At 43.6% G+C, this 14,240-nt stretch overlaps 1 protein-coding gene across 1 annotated transcript; it reads right to left on the bottom strand.

Moving 5' to 3' along the window:
- Positions 1-38: 38 nt before the first annotated feature.
- pfas (phosphoribosylformylglycinamidine synthase) lies at positions 39-13,744 on the bottom strand. The gene is made up of 28 exons (XM_010739759.3): positions 13,560-13,744; positions 11,795-11,917; positions 11,495-11,630; positions 10,480-10,585; positions 10,188-10,386; positions 7,903-8,008; positions 7,680-7,820; positions 7,471-7,595; positions 7,252-7,380; positions 7,016-7,153; positions 6,432-6,560; positions 6,266-6,339; positions 6,022-6,178; positions 5,879-5,940; positions 5,629-5,790; positions 5,297-5,533; positions 4,963-5,193; positions 4,660-4,840; positions 4,028-4,111; positions 3,695-3,850; positions 3,292-3,411; positions 3,050-3,195; positions 2,751-2,958; positions 1,610-1,701; positions 1,404-1,518; positions 1,172-1,321; positions 940-1,080; positions 39-680 (listed from the first exon to the last, which is right to left on the bottom strand). The coding sequence occupies exons 2-28, from the start codon at positions 11,913-11,915 to the stop codon at positions 370-372; spliced, it is 3,957 nt and encodes a 1,318-aa protein (XP_010738061.3). The 5' UTR covers positions 11,916-11,917; positions 13,560-13,744; the 3' UTR covers positions 39-369.
- Between the last annotated feature and the right edge of the window lie 496 nt (positions 13,745-14,240).

The raw sequence follows: 14,240 nt of genomic DNA, 5'->3' as shown, positions 1-14,240 counted from the left end.
ATTTATTGTCTTATGTGGACTTTATCATTTCACACACGTTTCTGTTTTATTCATTTATTTATTAGCAAATTCAATTTATAAAGTCTCAGCAACACTGATGATGTCCGTAGACCTCATTGGTGTAGAACAGCTCTGTAAAATATACAGCGACTGCCATAATGAAACCTAGAGAATGAATACAAAGTCAGTGAGAATCCACAGTAGTCTCAGAGTGGGAGTATTGCAACAGTATTGCGTCAGGATTAATGCAAAAAGATCAAGTACCAAAGGAAGAGTTACATGACATGTTATGTTAACAGGCCTTACAGTTTCAGTTGACCAACAAAGAAGATAATGCTCGTGTGACAGCACCAGAAACAAACGGTATCATTACTGCATGTTGCTGCACCAGGCAGCTGCGTTCTTGAACATGCGTAGCCAGGGTGAAGGTGTGAGAGAAGCTCTGAAGTCCCTCGGTGCCCACGGCCACTGCCAGCCCAGGGTGCAGCGCTCCGGGTGGGGCATCATGGCCAGGTGTCTCCCGTACCTGGAGCAGAGTCCCGCTATGCCCTGTGGGGAGCCGTTGGGGTTCAGAGGGTACTCCTCGGTGGGATGACCCTGGTCGTCAAGGTAACGGAGTGGGGCAAACCCTCCAGAAATAATCTGGTCCTGGGCCTGGGAGTTACGGAATTGCATCAGACCTGCAAAGGAAAGAGGTTTGCAGGAAAATCAATATTAAACACAGCTGCCGATTACAGAACATGCTGACGCTGTGACCTGAATCAGCAGAAATGAACGGTTGTTGTGCAAGATCAAAAGTTTCACACTGGGTGACCCTTTTTGTGCTAGATTATGATTCAATGCTGCATTCCTGTCCTTAACAGCCAATGCGTAGAAGTCGCAGCTTTATGCTTCTAGAGGACAGTTTTGCCGACTTTTGTGACAAGTTAAATGCTGTACCTTCTCCATGTGCAACCCAGACACCCAGAGCTGAGCCCTCCATGCCTCTGAGCCACACGGACGGGGACTCCTGGATCCCAACGCTGATGAACCGAGACTCAAACCTGCCAGACTTATTATGGGTCAGCACCACTTCAGTGTCTGTGGGGAAATTTCAAATTTCAGTCCAGAACTACAGACCTTTCCTATCATTACTATTACAGGCAGCACTCTCTCTGTCTTTTCCTCTTACCTGCTCCGTCCTTGCCTTCTCCCACCCAGCCCAACAGGGCGAGCAGCTGGCAGCCATTACACACACCCAGACTGAGTGTGTCGTCCCGCCGCCGGAAGCGATCAAACTCAGCCTTGGCCTTGGGGTTATATGCAACAGTAGCAGCCCAACCTGTAATAAAGGATGAACTGTGTTACACAAAATGTGTGATATGTATATCAAAGACTGTGTGTACGTATGAGTGTTTATTTGCCTTTGGCTGATCCCAGGACGTCTGCGTAGCTGAATCCACCGACAAACACGACCGCTTTGAAAGACTCCAGAGTTATGGATCCAGAGCACAGGTCCTGCATGGTGACATCCCACACCTACAACACAGATGTAGACAGGAGTCACACACACACCAGCTACACAGCTTACGTCAAAATACTTTCAGTTAATAAAGCTCAGAAGAGCTACCTCAAAACCGGCCATATACAGAGACACAGACATCTCTCGGTCTCCGTTACTGCCCTCCTCCCTGACCACAGCAACACGAGGCTGCCCTGCAGCTGAAACACACATCAGAGAGAGAGAGGTTGAAATAAAAATATCAAGCAAGGAAAGGAAAGTTTTTAACCTCTAGATATTCTGGCAAATATCTGTCATTTCCAAACTTTTAAGATCAAATTATTAAAGTATTAATAATTTACTTTAAAATGAAAAGAGCCAATATTTTACTAAGTTTTCAAAGAGGCATATGTTCATGCATCGCAAGGTTTTATAGAGGCTTGCAGCAAATAAAATAATTCACTGTAGGTGAAACAGAAATGCGAAAGGGAAGAAATTCTGGGAAAGACATAAGGATTGGGAGAATTTATGTGAGTTACAATAGAAAACTTTAAGTTCAGCTTTGAGGAGAGTTTTGTTGCAGTTCAAAAGAGGCACTGTGCCAAATCAGTGTGGGTTCTCCGGGGCAAATCATCATCATATATTCTGCTCTTTATGATTGATGACTCCTTTCTGGCAGGAGGTTCATGAGATTTTACAGAAAGTATTATCAGTATAACCTGTATTTGGGCTCCTTGCCATCGGAAAACGTCTCAGGGAAGAAAAGTCATTACCGGAAAGTGTCTAAAGGCAAAAATCCCCACAGTTGATGATTGCATCGACATTATTTATGATATGTCTATGAAAGGAAGGATTGCCTTTTTTATTAGACAGGAACATTTTTCCAAAAGATGGGAAAGTTGGACTGTGTATGACCTCTATGACTGTCATTTGTTTCTTTCCCTGATTTGTCCTTTTTGTAAAAATGATTTGTGTATTATGAAGGCACACCTGACACTTTGATCACACCTGGTTCTGTTTAGCAAGTTTGGTTTTCTAGTCTATTTTATTTTTTAGATTCTATTCCTGCATGTTTATTTACTTTGCTCCTTACTTGCTTCTGGATTATCCATTTTGAATACCTTCTGTTATGTGGAGATTTACAGAAGAGGGATTCTTCTGGAAAACGTTTATACTGTTCGGACTTTGTCATTAGTAAAAACAGAATTTCAAAACAGAAATGTAACTGGAACCTTAGGATACACATTTGGTAAATGGTACCAGTTCTTACTCAGCTGGTTGACGCTCGGCATTTCAGAAGGGTCAAAGGTCAGCTTGAAGTAGGGCTGTGTCCTCTTGGCTAGTCCCTCCTCTTCCTGTTTAACACAGATCTCATTGGCCTGGAGGCGCTCCAGCTGGAAACTGGTGTCCTCCCATATTGCTCTGAGGTTAGGTAGCGGCTCTTTTAGTACAACCTCTCCATCCACGCGAACACTAACCTGAAAGACAAGCGAGGCAAATAGAAAAAAGTCAACAAACAAAGACGGGATAAAAGCAGTTGAGGAACATGATGAGGATGTGATGTCTCACCACAGATTCTGGTCCGAAGGCGCAGGTTCTGCCGACACGATGGCACTGCACGCCCGCGTCGCTGTATCTCTGACACACCTCTTCTACATGGAGCTGTGAAACCTCCAGAACCAAACCCAGCTCCTCGCTGAAGAGCAGCTCCATGACTGTGCAGAAAAAGAAAAAAGAAAAAAACTGCGTGAGTTTACAACAGTTTGTATCCTGCGAGTGTGAATCATGCGAAAACCAAGAGGCTCACTAACCTCCGGTTCCTTGTGATGTCAACTCGACATCAATCCCACGGTTTCCTGCAAAGGCCATCTCCAGCAAGCAGGAAACGAGACCTCCATCGCTGATGTCATGTCCTGCACTCAGCAGACGATCTGAAAGAACAAAAACTTCTCATCCATCTTCCACAGAAAAAAAAAGGTCTTCGTGCTATTTCAATTTAATTGCATCATTAGCAGAAAAGACAAGAGTCCTGCTGCTTTTTAACTGAAAGTACTCAGTAAAGCCACTAGATGGCTGTGTATCACTGTTCAAAATCACAGCCTTGCCATTAAAGAGTAAACTGAGTGAAAATAAAGCTGAAGAAAAGTTTCCTCACGGATCAAATCACAGTAAACAATGCTAGACTTTTTTTCTCTTCCCTGAGTGCAAACTGACCATGTATCAGTGTCTGTGTGGTGTTGAAGCAGGCAGTCAATAGTTCCGGCTGGTCCAGGTCAGGAGAGCAGTCTCCCAGCTGGCTGTAGCATTGAGCCAGGGCAGAGCCTCCCAAGCGATGACGACCTGGAGTGAGAGGAACCCACAACAACACGCCTGCAGACAGAGGACAAAGGGTCAGAGGCAGGTTGCCTGTTACTGAGTGTGTGTTAGAAAGAAAACTAACTAACTAAAACTAACTAAAAAAACTAAACTAAAAAGAAAACTAAAGACAATCAGGCGTGTGTTCCTAACAGATTATGAGTAATCAGTGTGTGTGTGTGTGTGTAATACCTTTGCCATCTGGATCCTCGAGGTCGGGCGTCACAGTGGCTGTGATGTCAGGACAAACAGCATATGCCGAAATAACCAGAGCACCTGGAGCAGCAGGAAAGCCAAGTTTAACTCGATGTTCGAATCACGACTCACCTTTTTTTTTACAGCTTTAATTCATTTTGATGCTACATCGAGTTGTAATCAGGTGAACGATGTCTCTTTCATTCCCGCTCTGCGTCATGCATGTCTGTAACTTTGTCCTGTTTCATGGATTTTGGTGAAACTGTGTCATGTTTTTAATCACTTTCCCTCTGATGTCCTCCGGCTGCTCCGCATCAATTCTTGGTGATTTACAGAGTTTCCTGATGAACGGTAAAGTAAACTGTAGCTGTTGTTAGCTAATGTTAGCTGGACTGCCTAGACTGTGAGCTCAGAGCCTCGGGGAGCGTTAAGTGTTTGGACCACCGGGAAGTTTTCAGGCTCAGGCGTGGGGGAATAATAATTAGGTGTGGTACTAGTAAGTAATGTTATTTCTTGATGTTAGTTAAGTTGTATAATCATATAAATATATATAATATAATCATAACAAATAACTAATGGTACAAATGTGTTATTAATAACTAAGACACACACACACAGTGTCAAAGTACCTGGAGCTTTGACCGTCTCTTTCCCCACTCTAGCGGCCATACTCAGAGAGTCTTTGCCCCCATCGATGGCGACTCCCAGCTGACCCATGACGTCACACATGGCTTTGCAGGCCTCCCACAGACAGGCCCCCTCACCGGGGAGCTTGGCAGCCCACATCCAGTTACCACTACACTTTACGTCCTGAAACCAAACATTAATTTTAAGGGGGGGGATAAATAAATCTGGTCTACAGAGATTTTATTTCCTTTAGCAGCGACCATCATGTGTTTTCATTTTCCTCACACTCTTAATTACTCGCTCACCTTCAGAGCTGTGACCCTGGCAAACACCAGATTGGTGAGAGCCTCTCCAACAGCCATGCGAGCCCCTGCTGCAGGACAGACCAGGCCTTTAATTGGTTGCTCCCCGATGGCGGTGGCTGCTCCCTCCAGGCTGAACGGCGACAGAGCAACAACAGCCACGTCAGCCAATGGGGTGTGAAGAGGGCCGACACATTGTTGCTGGGCAACCAACCCAGTCACAGACCGGTCCACCTGAGAGAGGGGAGGGAGCGAAGACACGGGGAGTCACAAAGTGTCTGCACACATGATCTTCTAAAGACAGAAGCCGCGTAACACGTGCAACACACACACACACCTTGTTGGTCAGGTAACGTTTGGACGCCACAGCAGGCAAACGTAAAACTCTCTCCAGTGCATCCTTGACCTGCAGCCCAGCAGGAAGAGCCAGAGGCTGATGCGTCTGGGCCAGGCGCTCCATCTTAAACTCCTTCTGGGGCATCTTCCCCAGAACCCACTCCAACTGCAGGTCGACGGGACAGCGCCCCCTGTCTGCTTGATCGCCGCTGCCTCCCTCGTCATCCACCAGCACAATCTGTGCGAGATTGAAATAAACATGACGCTGACACTCGAGGTTGTGCAGACTTGATTGTACGTGCATTTATCCACTTGATCCAGGCTGAAACGTGCCTTGCCATCACCAGTGATGTTTCCCACAAAGTCAACGGGGCACTTCTCCCTCTGACACACCCTCTCTAGGAAGTCCCTGTCTGATGGACGGAGCAGCAGGGCATTGCTCTCCTGATACTCTGCACCCCACAGCTCCAGCACGCTCAGCGTGGGGTCACCTTTCTAAAAAAAACAAAGACAGAGAGAAAACAATAAGAGCAATATAAATTCAGGATTATCAGAATGTGTATCTCTGTGTTTGTTCTACTACCTTGAATCTACTTGAGTAGATTACAGCTCCCGCTGGCTCGCTGAGCTCCTTAAGCACATTACCTGAAGATGATAATATGATTTAATGTCAAACTTTTGTCTCATTATTAAAGCCACAAAAAAAAAAAAACATTTGTCGTGTACCGTTTCCCCCTGCGCCCTGATCATGTATACTGCAGATCGGGTTCCCGCCGCTTCTTTCCAGGCATGCCCTGAGAGCGCGATTCATCTTCTGCTCCATCTCAGCATCTCCTCTCTGCACCGCACCCAGATCTCTGTCGCTGGAGTTGTCCCCCTGGACCTGCGAGCCAAAAATGTTTTTAATTACAGCGAAACTTTGGCACATAGGTGACGTCACTGCTAATCTTATTTACTGAAGCCGACGTACTTCTACAGAGGAGGCCGCTCCTCCTCCCACGCCGATTCTGTACACCGGCCCTCCGATCTTCACCACTTCCATTCCTAATCAAGAAGCACAGCAGAGGGAGACTGAGGCATTGATCCATGCATGTGAATGTAGCCTCTGCATCGATTAAACATGCTAAGAACATTACCAGCCTCTGCCTCTTCTTTCTTCACATGTTTATCTTCAATAGAGCCGAGACCACCGCTGAACATGATTGGCTTAATCCACTCTCGCCGCTCTCCGTTAGCCAGACGCATGCCGAACGAACGAGCGAAACCTGCAGGAGGGCATTAGATCAGATCAATCTGTAGAGAGACTGTTTGAGTCTTTTATCAAACAGAAACACCACTCAACATTTGCTGGTTTGTCTGAACATGACGGACAGATTCTGGTTATATCTATCAAACATTTTAAGACATTTTATACACTACAGAAAATATTCTATCAGTAATCTCTGTGGCTGTAAAATTAGGCCAACACAGAAGTGCCAAAAACTGCAGTTCCTCAAACGTCCACTTGAAGCTGGCTACAAAACAGTCAGTCAGTCAGTCAGTCGCCGTCATATATGATGGTAAATTGAGAATCTTTAGGTTTTGGACTGTTGGTCTAACTGGACACATCACTGTTAATGCAACAACAATTAATCATCAGCAGATTTATCAATAATCAGAAAAATTTATGAAGAATGAACTGTTAGAGTAATTCCAGGCATGCATCAGTTTGGTTCTCTACCTGACAGGACAGGTTCTCCAAACTTGTTGCCGTAGTCTGAGGCGCCATCGCTGGCCTCGATTGCCACCTGCAGTGGAGGGGCAAAGCTGGTCGGATATTCCCATCCCTCGCCTGAAGACTCCCAGGGGAGAACGTAACCTGGAGGATAGACAGTAAGAAGAGAAATATTACTGATTTATTTTACGTTTGCTTCATTTCCAGTAAAGAAAGTGAAGCTTGTTGTCTTTCTGCCACACCTGGGACGTGCAGGTTGCCGAAGCAGTATCCTGCAGTGCCGGCGATGACGTGGCCTCCCTGTCCAGCACTTTGGACATCTCTGATACGACCTCCTGTCCCCGTGGTGGCACCGCTGAATGGAGCTACACCTGGAGGTCAGATGACGATGTTAGTTATTTAGGGGGGAAAAAAAGAACAACTAAAGTTGGAATTAAACACGATGTTTTGTGTGTCCTGACCTGTCGGGAAGTTGTGCGTCTCTGCGGTGAAGATGGCATGTCTTAGTGAGCGCCGGGTCTCGTACGAACTGGCTTGGGATGGATCTTTAGGGTAAATACACTCCAGCTCGATCCCTTTGATACCACTGAACACACACACATTTTATATTGAGTGCCAAAAAGAACACACAGACCCACACACACACACGAAATGTTGTTTCCACTCCTACCTGCTGTTGTCGCAGAACTTGATGACATTGTTTTGGTTGCTGTGCCGCTGGGTGTCCATTATAAGACTGAAGAGAGTCTCGTTCTGCTCCTGCCCGTTGATCTCCATCTTTCCCCGGAAGAACCAGTGACGGCTGTGCTCGCTAGATAGAACACATCACAGAGTAAAAACACGCACAAACACAAAGCAGTCCTGCTGATCTGCGTGCTGTAGACAAATCCCACCTGTTGGACTGGGCCAGGTCAAAGCACTCCACGCTGGTGGGGTTCCTTTTAATCCTGTGGAACATGGACGTGTAGTAGTCCAGATCCCAGGAGTCAAAAGCCAGACCTGTATCGAGAACAAAACATCAGATCCTGCTCGGAAAAAAGCAGCCACCGACAAAGATTGGAAAGATATTTTACGTGCACGTCCAAACAGCACCGCAAACGTCAACACAAAAAGTAGTTTTTCAAATCGACTGGGATGCACAATGAATCACACACACACACACAGAGTCAGCTCTGTATTCAAGACAGTATCTTCTGCTTCAAGAGAACAAAAACTTTTTTTTTTTGCTTTGTCCAATTAAATTTTACACTCTTTAAACTTTACAGAGACTGTTATCCCAAAGGATAATTATTTAAAGCGCACACTGCTTTAAAATGATGTCATGCCACCTATAGGAACTTATGTCCCTTTTATTAAAAAAACAAAAAAAAAACAAAAAACAAACACATTTAACTCAACCGGGGAAACAAAACAGTGAAAGCGAATTCAATCCTTAGGGGGAATTTAGCAGCCGTAGGGTGACGAAACTCCAGACAGGCAGACGACTTTTTAATAATCGCCCCGATTCACCGGTCGAGCATGGGAGAGCCTACAAAGTATGTGCTGAAATTATTCTCATCCATTCGAGCAGCTTGTGAATATTAACGAAGCTGGGCAGAAGCGAATGAGCAGAGCATGAACATAAGCACGCGCACCACGTTCGGTCTGCGGTGTCAGTTTGAAACCTGTTCGTATAAAGAGAAGAATAACGAGCGCCTGATGAGACGTGAAATGTGTGTGTGTAGTTTTGGTGCATAAGGGTTAGAGCTGAGACGATTAGTTACTGATGGTGATTATACAACATCTTTACCACCCTTTATCCCTAATCACCCTTTATGCTTTAAAGAGGCCCAGTGTTTAGGATTTAGTGGCGGCCTTGTTGCTGATTGCAACCCCCTTGCTTCAAACTCTACAGTGGTAAAATGTCCTACCCACAGTCAGTCTTTAGTTCATCCATTCTGGGCTCCTAAAATGTTAAAATGTTGGTTCAAACTGGCACACACACGCAATATATTGTAGGTTATGTCTCAATATAAAGAGGTATTTGATGCTCAGGATATACGTAGAGGTCTTACTGTGGCTCTGCTGGGAATAATGTCTAAAAGTCTGAATGGGAGAGCCAAGAAATATCTTTTAAGCAGCCTTAAAGGGTATATGGCTGAAACGGACTCCCTATATATTACACATGCAGAAGGTCTGGGACCTCATTCAGATGAAGCACATTACAAATTTATTGAGGCCGCAGAAATTTCCGTTCTGTCATGGTTTTATTAATACGACGAGATTTATCAGACAATGACGTCCAGCCCTCGTCCTCACTCTTATACAAACTTCACACAGCACAGTTTAAAGTGTTGTGATGTTTGTTTTTATATAGTATTATAGCTTGGAGCGGACAATTATGATCTACTCATTTGTATGTGTAAATTTAATGTAATATATTTAATCTGGAAGGGATATTTATGTTTTTTTTTTTTTGTTTTTTATTTGTCTATAACTTGACTATAACGTGCAAACAGATCCATGGAAGAGGACCAGTGGTGTCTGTAGATATAAAAGGCTCATTTTAATGTAACAAATACATTTCTGCCATATTCTTTAATAACAGAGCCCCTGAAAAACGTACACACTTGACATTTAAGGAAGTGTAATGGGGCATCTTTCACCATTTTCTAACACTTTGTAATGTATTTAGTGAGCAACATGATAATTATTAGTCGCTGCTCTAATTGGAGGTATAGAAAGTCAGATGGTTACATTCTAACTTGCACCGTTATGAGAAAAAAGGTCATAAAAGAAACTTAAAAGCAGATCAGCTCATTCAGTTTGTGACTTTCCATCAAACAGAGGCAGCCCTTCTCTCGTTCATTTGCTTTCATGTGACATTAAACACACACACACACACACTAAACACACGCATGCACGTGTAAGATAATCAGCAGCATCATCACCGCTGTCCTGTGACTTTAACCAGCTAAGTAATAATGTCATGCATCATGTGACATTATTACCTCGAGCAGCGGACACAGTGTACTCACAGAGAGCTGCAAGACTAAAAAAAAAAAGAGGCATAAAGGAAGAGAAAAGAGAGGAAGGTTACAGTCCATTAAGGGCGATAAGAGGCTGAGCAACACGAGTAAAAAGATGGAGAAGGAGGCCGAAGCTGAATAGTGCTACGAGGATGTTAAGAGCGTCTCACCAAGATCATCATTTGCAGTCTCCAAGGCTGCACGGCCCTTCCCGAGGATGTCCACTTCAAACACGGGCTGTGGTTTGACGTCCACAGTGAAGGAGGTGATGGGATGTTGATAGATGCACTCTGTCATGCTGTCATACAGACACTCAATCAGCTTCTTTATATCTCCATTGAGCTCCTTCACGCTCTCTCCATTCTTTGGCTGGAGGCGAGAAAGACACAAACATGAAGTGAAAACCAATTCTGAATCAGTCACTCCAGAAAATGATTTCTCTCTCTCTCTCTCTGTGCAAACCTTGATTAGAAACCTCCGAGACAGCTCGACTCGTGTGACGTTAGTGAGGCCGGCGCTCTGGCAGATGGACACGGTGTTAGTGGACCAGGCTGTGGAGAAGTTCAACCTGCGACAACAACAAGTGACAACAGCTTGAAGACAGCTTGAAGTCGAGGTCTTACATTTTCTTGAAATCAATAAATATCTAAGATGATGCGCACAAGCCCACATCGTTCATTAGATTAAAGAATATTTAGATTTTTCATGAACACTTATGTTGGACGTACACCACAAGACTTTTCAAACGATTTCACTGTTGCAGACAAATTTCCAATTTCAGCATAAAATGCTAAGAGTTTTGCTCTTGCGGCGACTCCCATCACTTCGATCATTTGGTGTAAGGTGGTCGTAAAACTCGAAGTGTCTGAGCTGTCTTAGGTCTCCCATCTTGACCATTCCAATAAAATCACACATTTAGATCGCCACGTTTATTATCAGACCTTTTTAGCCTTGGGTCATGTAAATAGTGATGTTCAATCACGTGAACAGTGTCAACAACCAGTAGATGTACCAGTAGTAAACATGGAGGGGGCTCCAAGGAGGTGCAAGAACTGGAGGCTCGCCACAGATCAGGCTTTTTTTAAAAGGCCGGTGCAGCCTCAAGGGGGTTGCCAGTGTGGCTTTTTTTTGTGTTGTTCATCCTGCACATGCAAGAAAATGTAAAAATGTAACTACTGAACCTTCACTGCCCTACTGGGTCATTTTCCTCAATTCAAACCTTCAAGTATAACTTGTTATTCATGTTTAGACTCACAGTGATGACCACTGAACACCATCCGCTAATGAAGACTGTGAGATAAAGAGGACATTTTTATCAGAATATGTTTTTCACACCTAACGATGAAAGTCTATGAAAGTCAGTTTGTGTGCCACTTTTAAAATGCACTCAGTCCAAAGGAAGAACCTGAAGCCCATTGTAGCGAGTCGCTGCATGTGACACAGCTCATTTATCAGACTGTGTGGGTGCATTCGTTACCTCGGTCCGATCTCCACCAGTTTCTCCTCGCTGCCCTCTGTGAGGTTTGGTTTCTCAGACAGCGGCTCTGCCTGCAGAGGAGGCCGAAACAACCAGAGGAGAACCTCCTTCTGCTCTGCGCCGAGACTCTCGCAGCCTGCAGCAGAGAGCGGAAAGAAACAATGACAATGTGTAAAAAAAAAAACAGAAGGTGTGTGGGAAAATCTTCACAAGGTGAATTTATGTGTCTCTCAGTCGTCACTATTTCTTCGCTGTCTACAACCTCCTGCATCTTCATCTGACAAGCTGTTTCACACTCACCTGTCAGCTCCACATTGTAGCACAGCTCCGACGCGATCGACAGCTGGGGGTAGAGCTTGGCTGCTCTCTGTAAGGCTCTCCCATTCACGACTTCACTACTGTAGAACCTCACTACAGCCATGACTGACGGAGAGACAGAGAAATAAATCCTTAAAATAAGCACACTGGAAGTCAACTCTAATAAAGTAAAACATCTGAATTTCAAATGTCATCTTTCTTTAAAGAATATTCTGAAATTCATGCCGCTGTTTGACCATCGGAGATCAAAAAGTTTAGTGATCGCAGAGAAAATGTTCTTTCTGAAGGATTAAAGGTCGACTAATGTGGTCCGAAGAAGAATATTTTACATTCGAGGGTGAGTCATTATTGGCACTACAGTGAGGCTTACCGCTGCTGTGTCGTGTAATATTGCTTAATGTAAAGACTCATTCACCTCTGGTAAGAAAATCAATCGCTGAATGTCAAAGATGATGAATTGCAGGCATCGGCTTATAGATGAGATCGATTTACTCAGTCTCACTAAGTGCATTTATATGAAGTAATCAATCACTAAATAAGAGGTTAGAGGTCAATACTGGTGATCAATGATAATAAAGGACTTCTCACATCTTCCCACTGAGCTTGACCTTTGTCTCCAGATCGGTTCGGATCAGGACAAACCAATGATCAGATAGCAGGTCAGTCATGACCCTGAGCAAATCCCGACATCTCCGCGAGATCTCAGTGTGTTCAGAACGTTAACAAACACTCACAGTGTCTCAAACATCCGACCTGTAGCTGTAAATTATTTATTCTCACTGTTTAAATCCAGTTTTTGTTCTTTAAACATGTAAATATCATCACACACAATCTGCTCATGCTGTTCATGCCGCATACACAGTCATATCCACCCACCTCATGTACATAAAGCAACCTGCTACATAAACCTTTATATTTATTTTAACATCCTTTGCTCTCTGCACCATGGCACTATTGTCTTACAAATGTTATTCATTGAGGATGTTGATAAAGGAGCCGTCAGATTGTACTGGACTTGGAGGTTTCAATGTTTTTAAAGTCAAGATACAGGTTTACATTTGGATTTTAGACCAAATAAATATAATTAAGTATTTGTTTTTTTATTCACTTGAAGCTTCTTCCATAGAGATGGCTTTCAAATGGCATTTAAACTTCATTTCACCTGTAAAGAACACAAAACTTCTAGGAAATATAACCGGAGAGGACGTTGATAAAGGTCACCTTGAAAGAACACAAAACTTTGGGAACCAAACTAATAAATAAATATGATTAAAGATGGAAATGTAGCTTTAATATGTAATAAAAGGGAAATACTTCATTTTATTTGATTGTCTGTGAGTGTGTCAAACTGTTGTATGGTTACACACACAGTTCTGATGTTATGGCTCATTCATTAACATATAAACTCACACACACACACACACACACACACACACACACACACACACACACACACACTCTCTCTCTCCTGATAATTACATCATTGATTGTGTGCATGCTGCAGGTCACACACTGCACGGTCAGGAGCTTTCTGTTAAACCACATGGAGAAGACTACAACCCGCATCAAAACAGACACACACACACCTCAGATATGTAGCCTCATAACTTCTTATTGAGACTTCAGCAGGTGTGTTTACAAAAAGTTCAAGCTCAGTTTCTCTTGTTTTTGTTTCCTCGAGCTACTCCAGCTGAAGCTAAATGGCTAAAAAAAGAAAGTTGAGTTAGTTTACGTTAGTTGAACTTACGTGCAGCAGCTCGGAGTCTTTGTTAAGGACGTGTTGAGGTCACCTCCTGAAGTTCTGGACGGAGCGGAGCTGCTCCTCTGGTGGACTGAAGGTGGTTTTGGTTGTGGTCTGCAGACTGTCAGGACAGGATGGAGGGAGCTCTGCACCCACGTGGATAGCCGCTCAGCTCTGAGCGCATGCGCAGATGCATCTTTTTTTATTTATTTATTTGATTGAGTAATCTCTGCTGTGATGGGATTCATCTGAGTTTATCCTCATTTTTTATTATTATTGCGATACAAAGTGATACTCTGGTCATGTTCTGAGTGTCACTGTGATTATTTTACTCACTTTAAAAGGTTGTTTGTGTTTTTAGAGTCAAGATACAGGATTTATGAATACATAAACAAAATAAAGTATTTGTTTTTCCATAGAGAGGGCTTTCAAACATTTCAAACATTTCGAAATAAGCTCTATTTCACATATAACTTACCTGGAACGAACAGAAAACCTTTTTTTCTTTTGGTTTCTCTGTGTGTGTTTTGATCTCTTGGACAAATTACTTTAATATTTATAAAGTCCTGGTTACAACCCTGATGACACTGATGGGGGATTTAATTATTAAACACATTAATTATAAAGGACTTCATACAAACCCTGACGGATTAAACTGTGATGAAAGAATATGGACGCACCGTCACT

This window comes from Larimichthys crocea, chromosome XVII (genome assembly GCF_000972845.2).
Source record: "Larimichthys crocea isolate SSNF chromosome XVII, L_crocea_2.0, whole genome shotgun sequence".
In the NCBI taxonomy this organism is placed as follows: Eukaryota; Metazoa; Chordata; class Actinopteri; family Sciaenidae; genus Larimichthys; species Larimichthys crocea.
The sequence above is the reverse complement of the archived record's forward strand: the minus strand, read 5'-3'. Positions and strand labels throughout refer to the sequence as shown.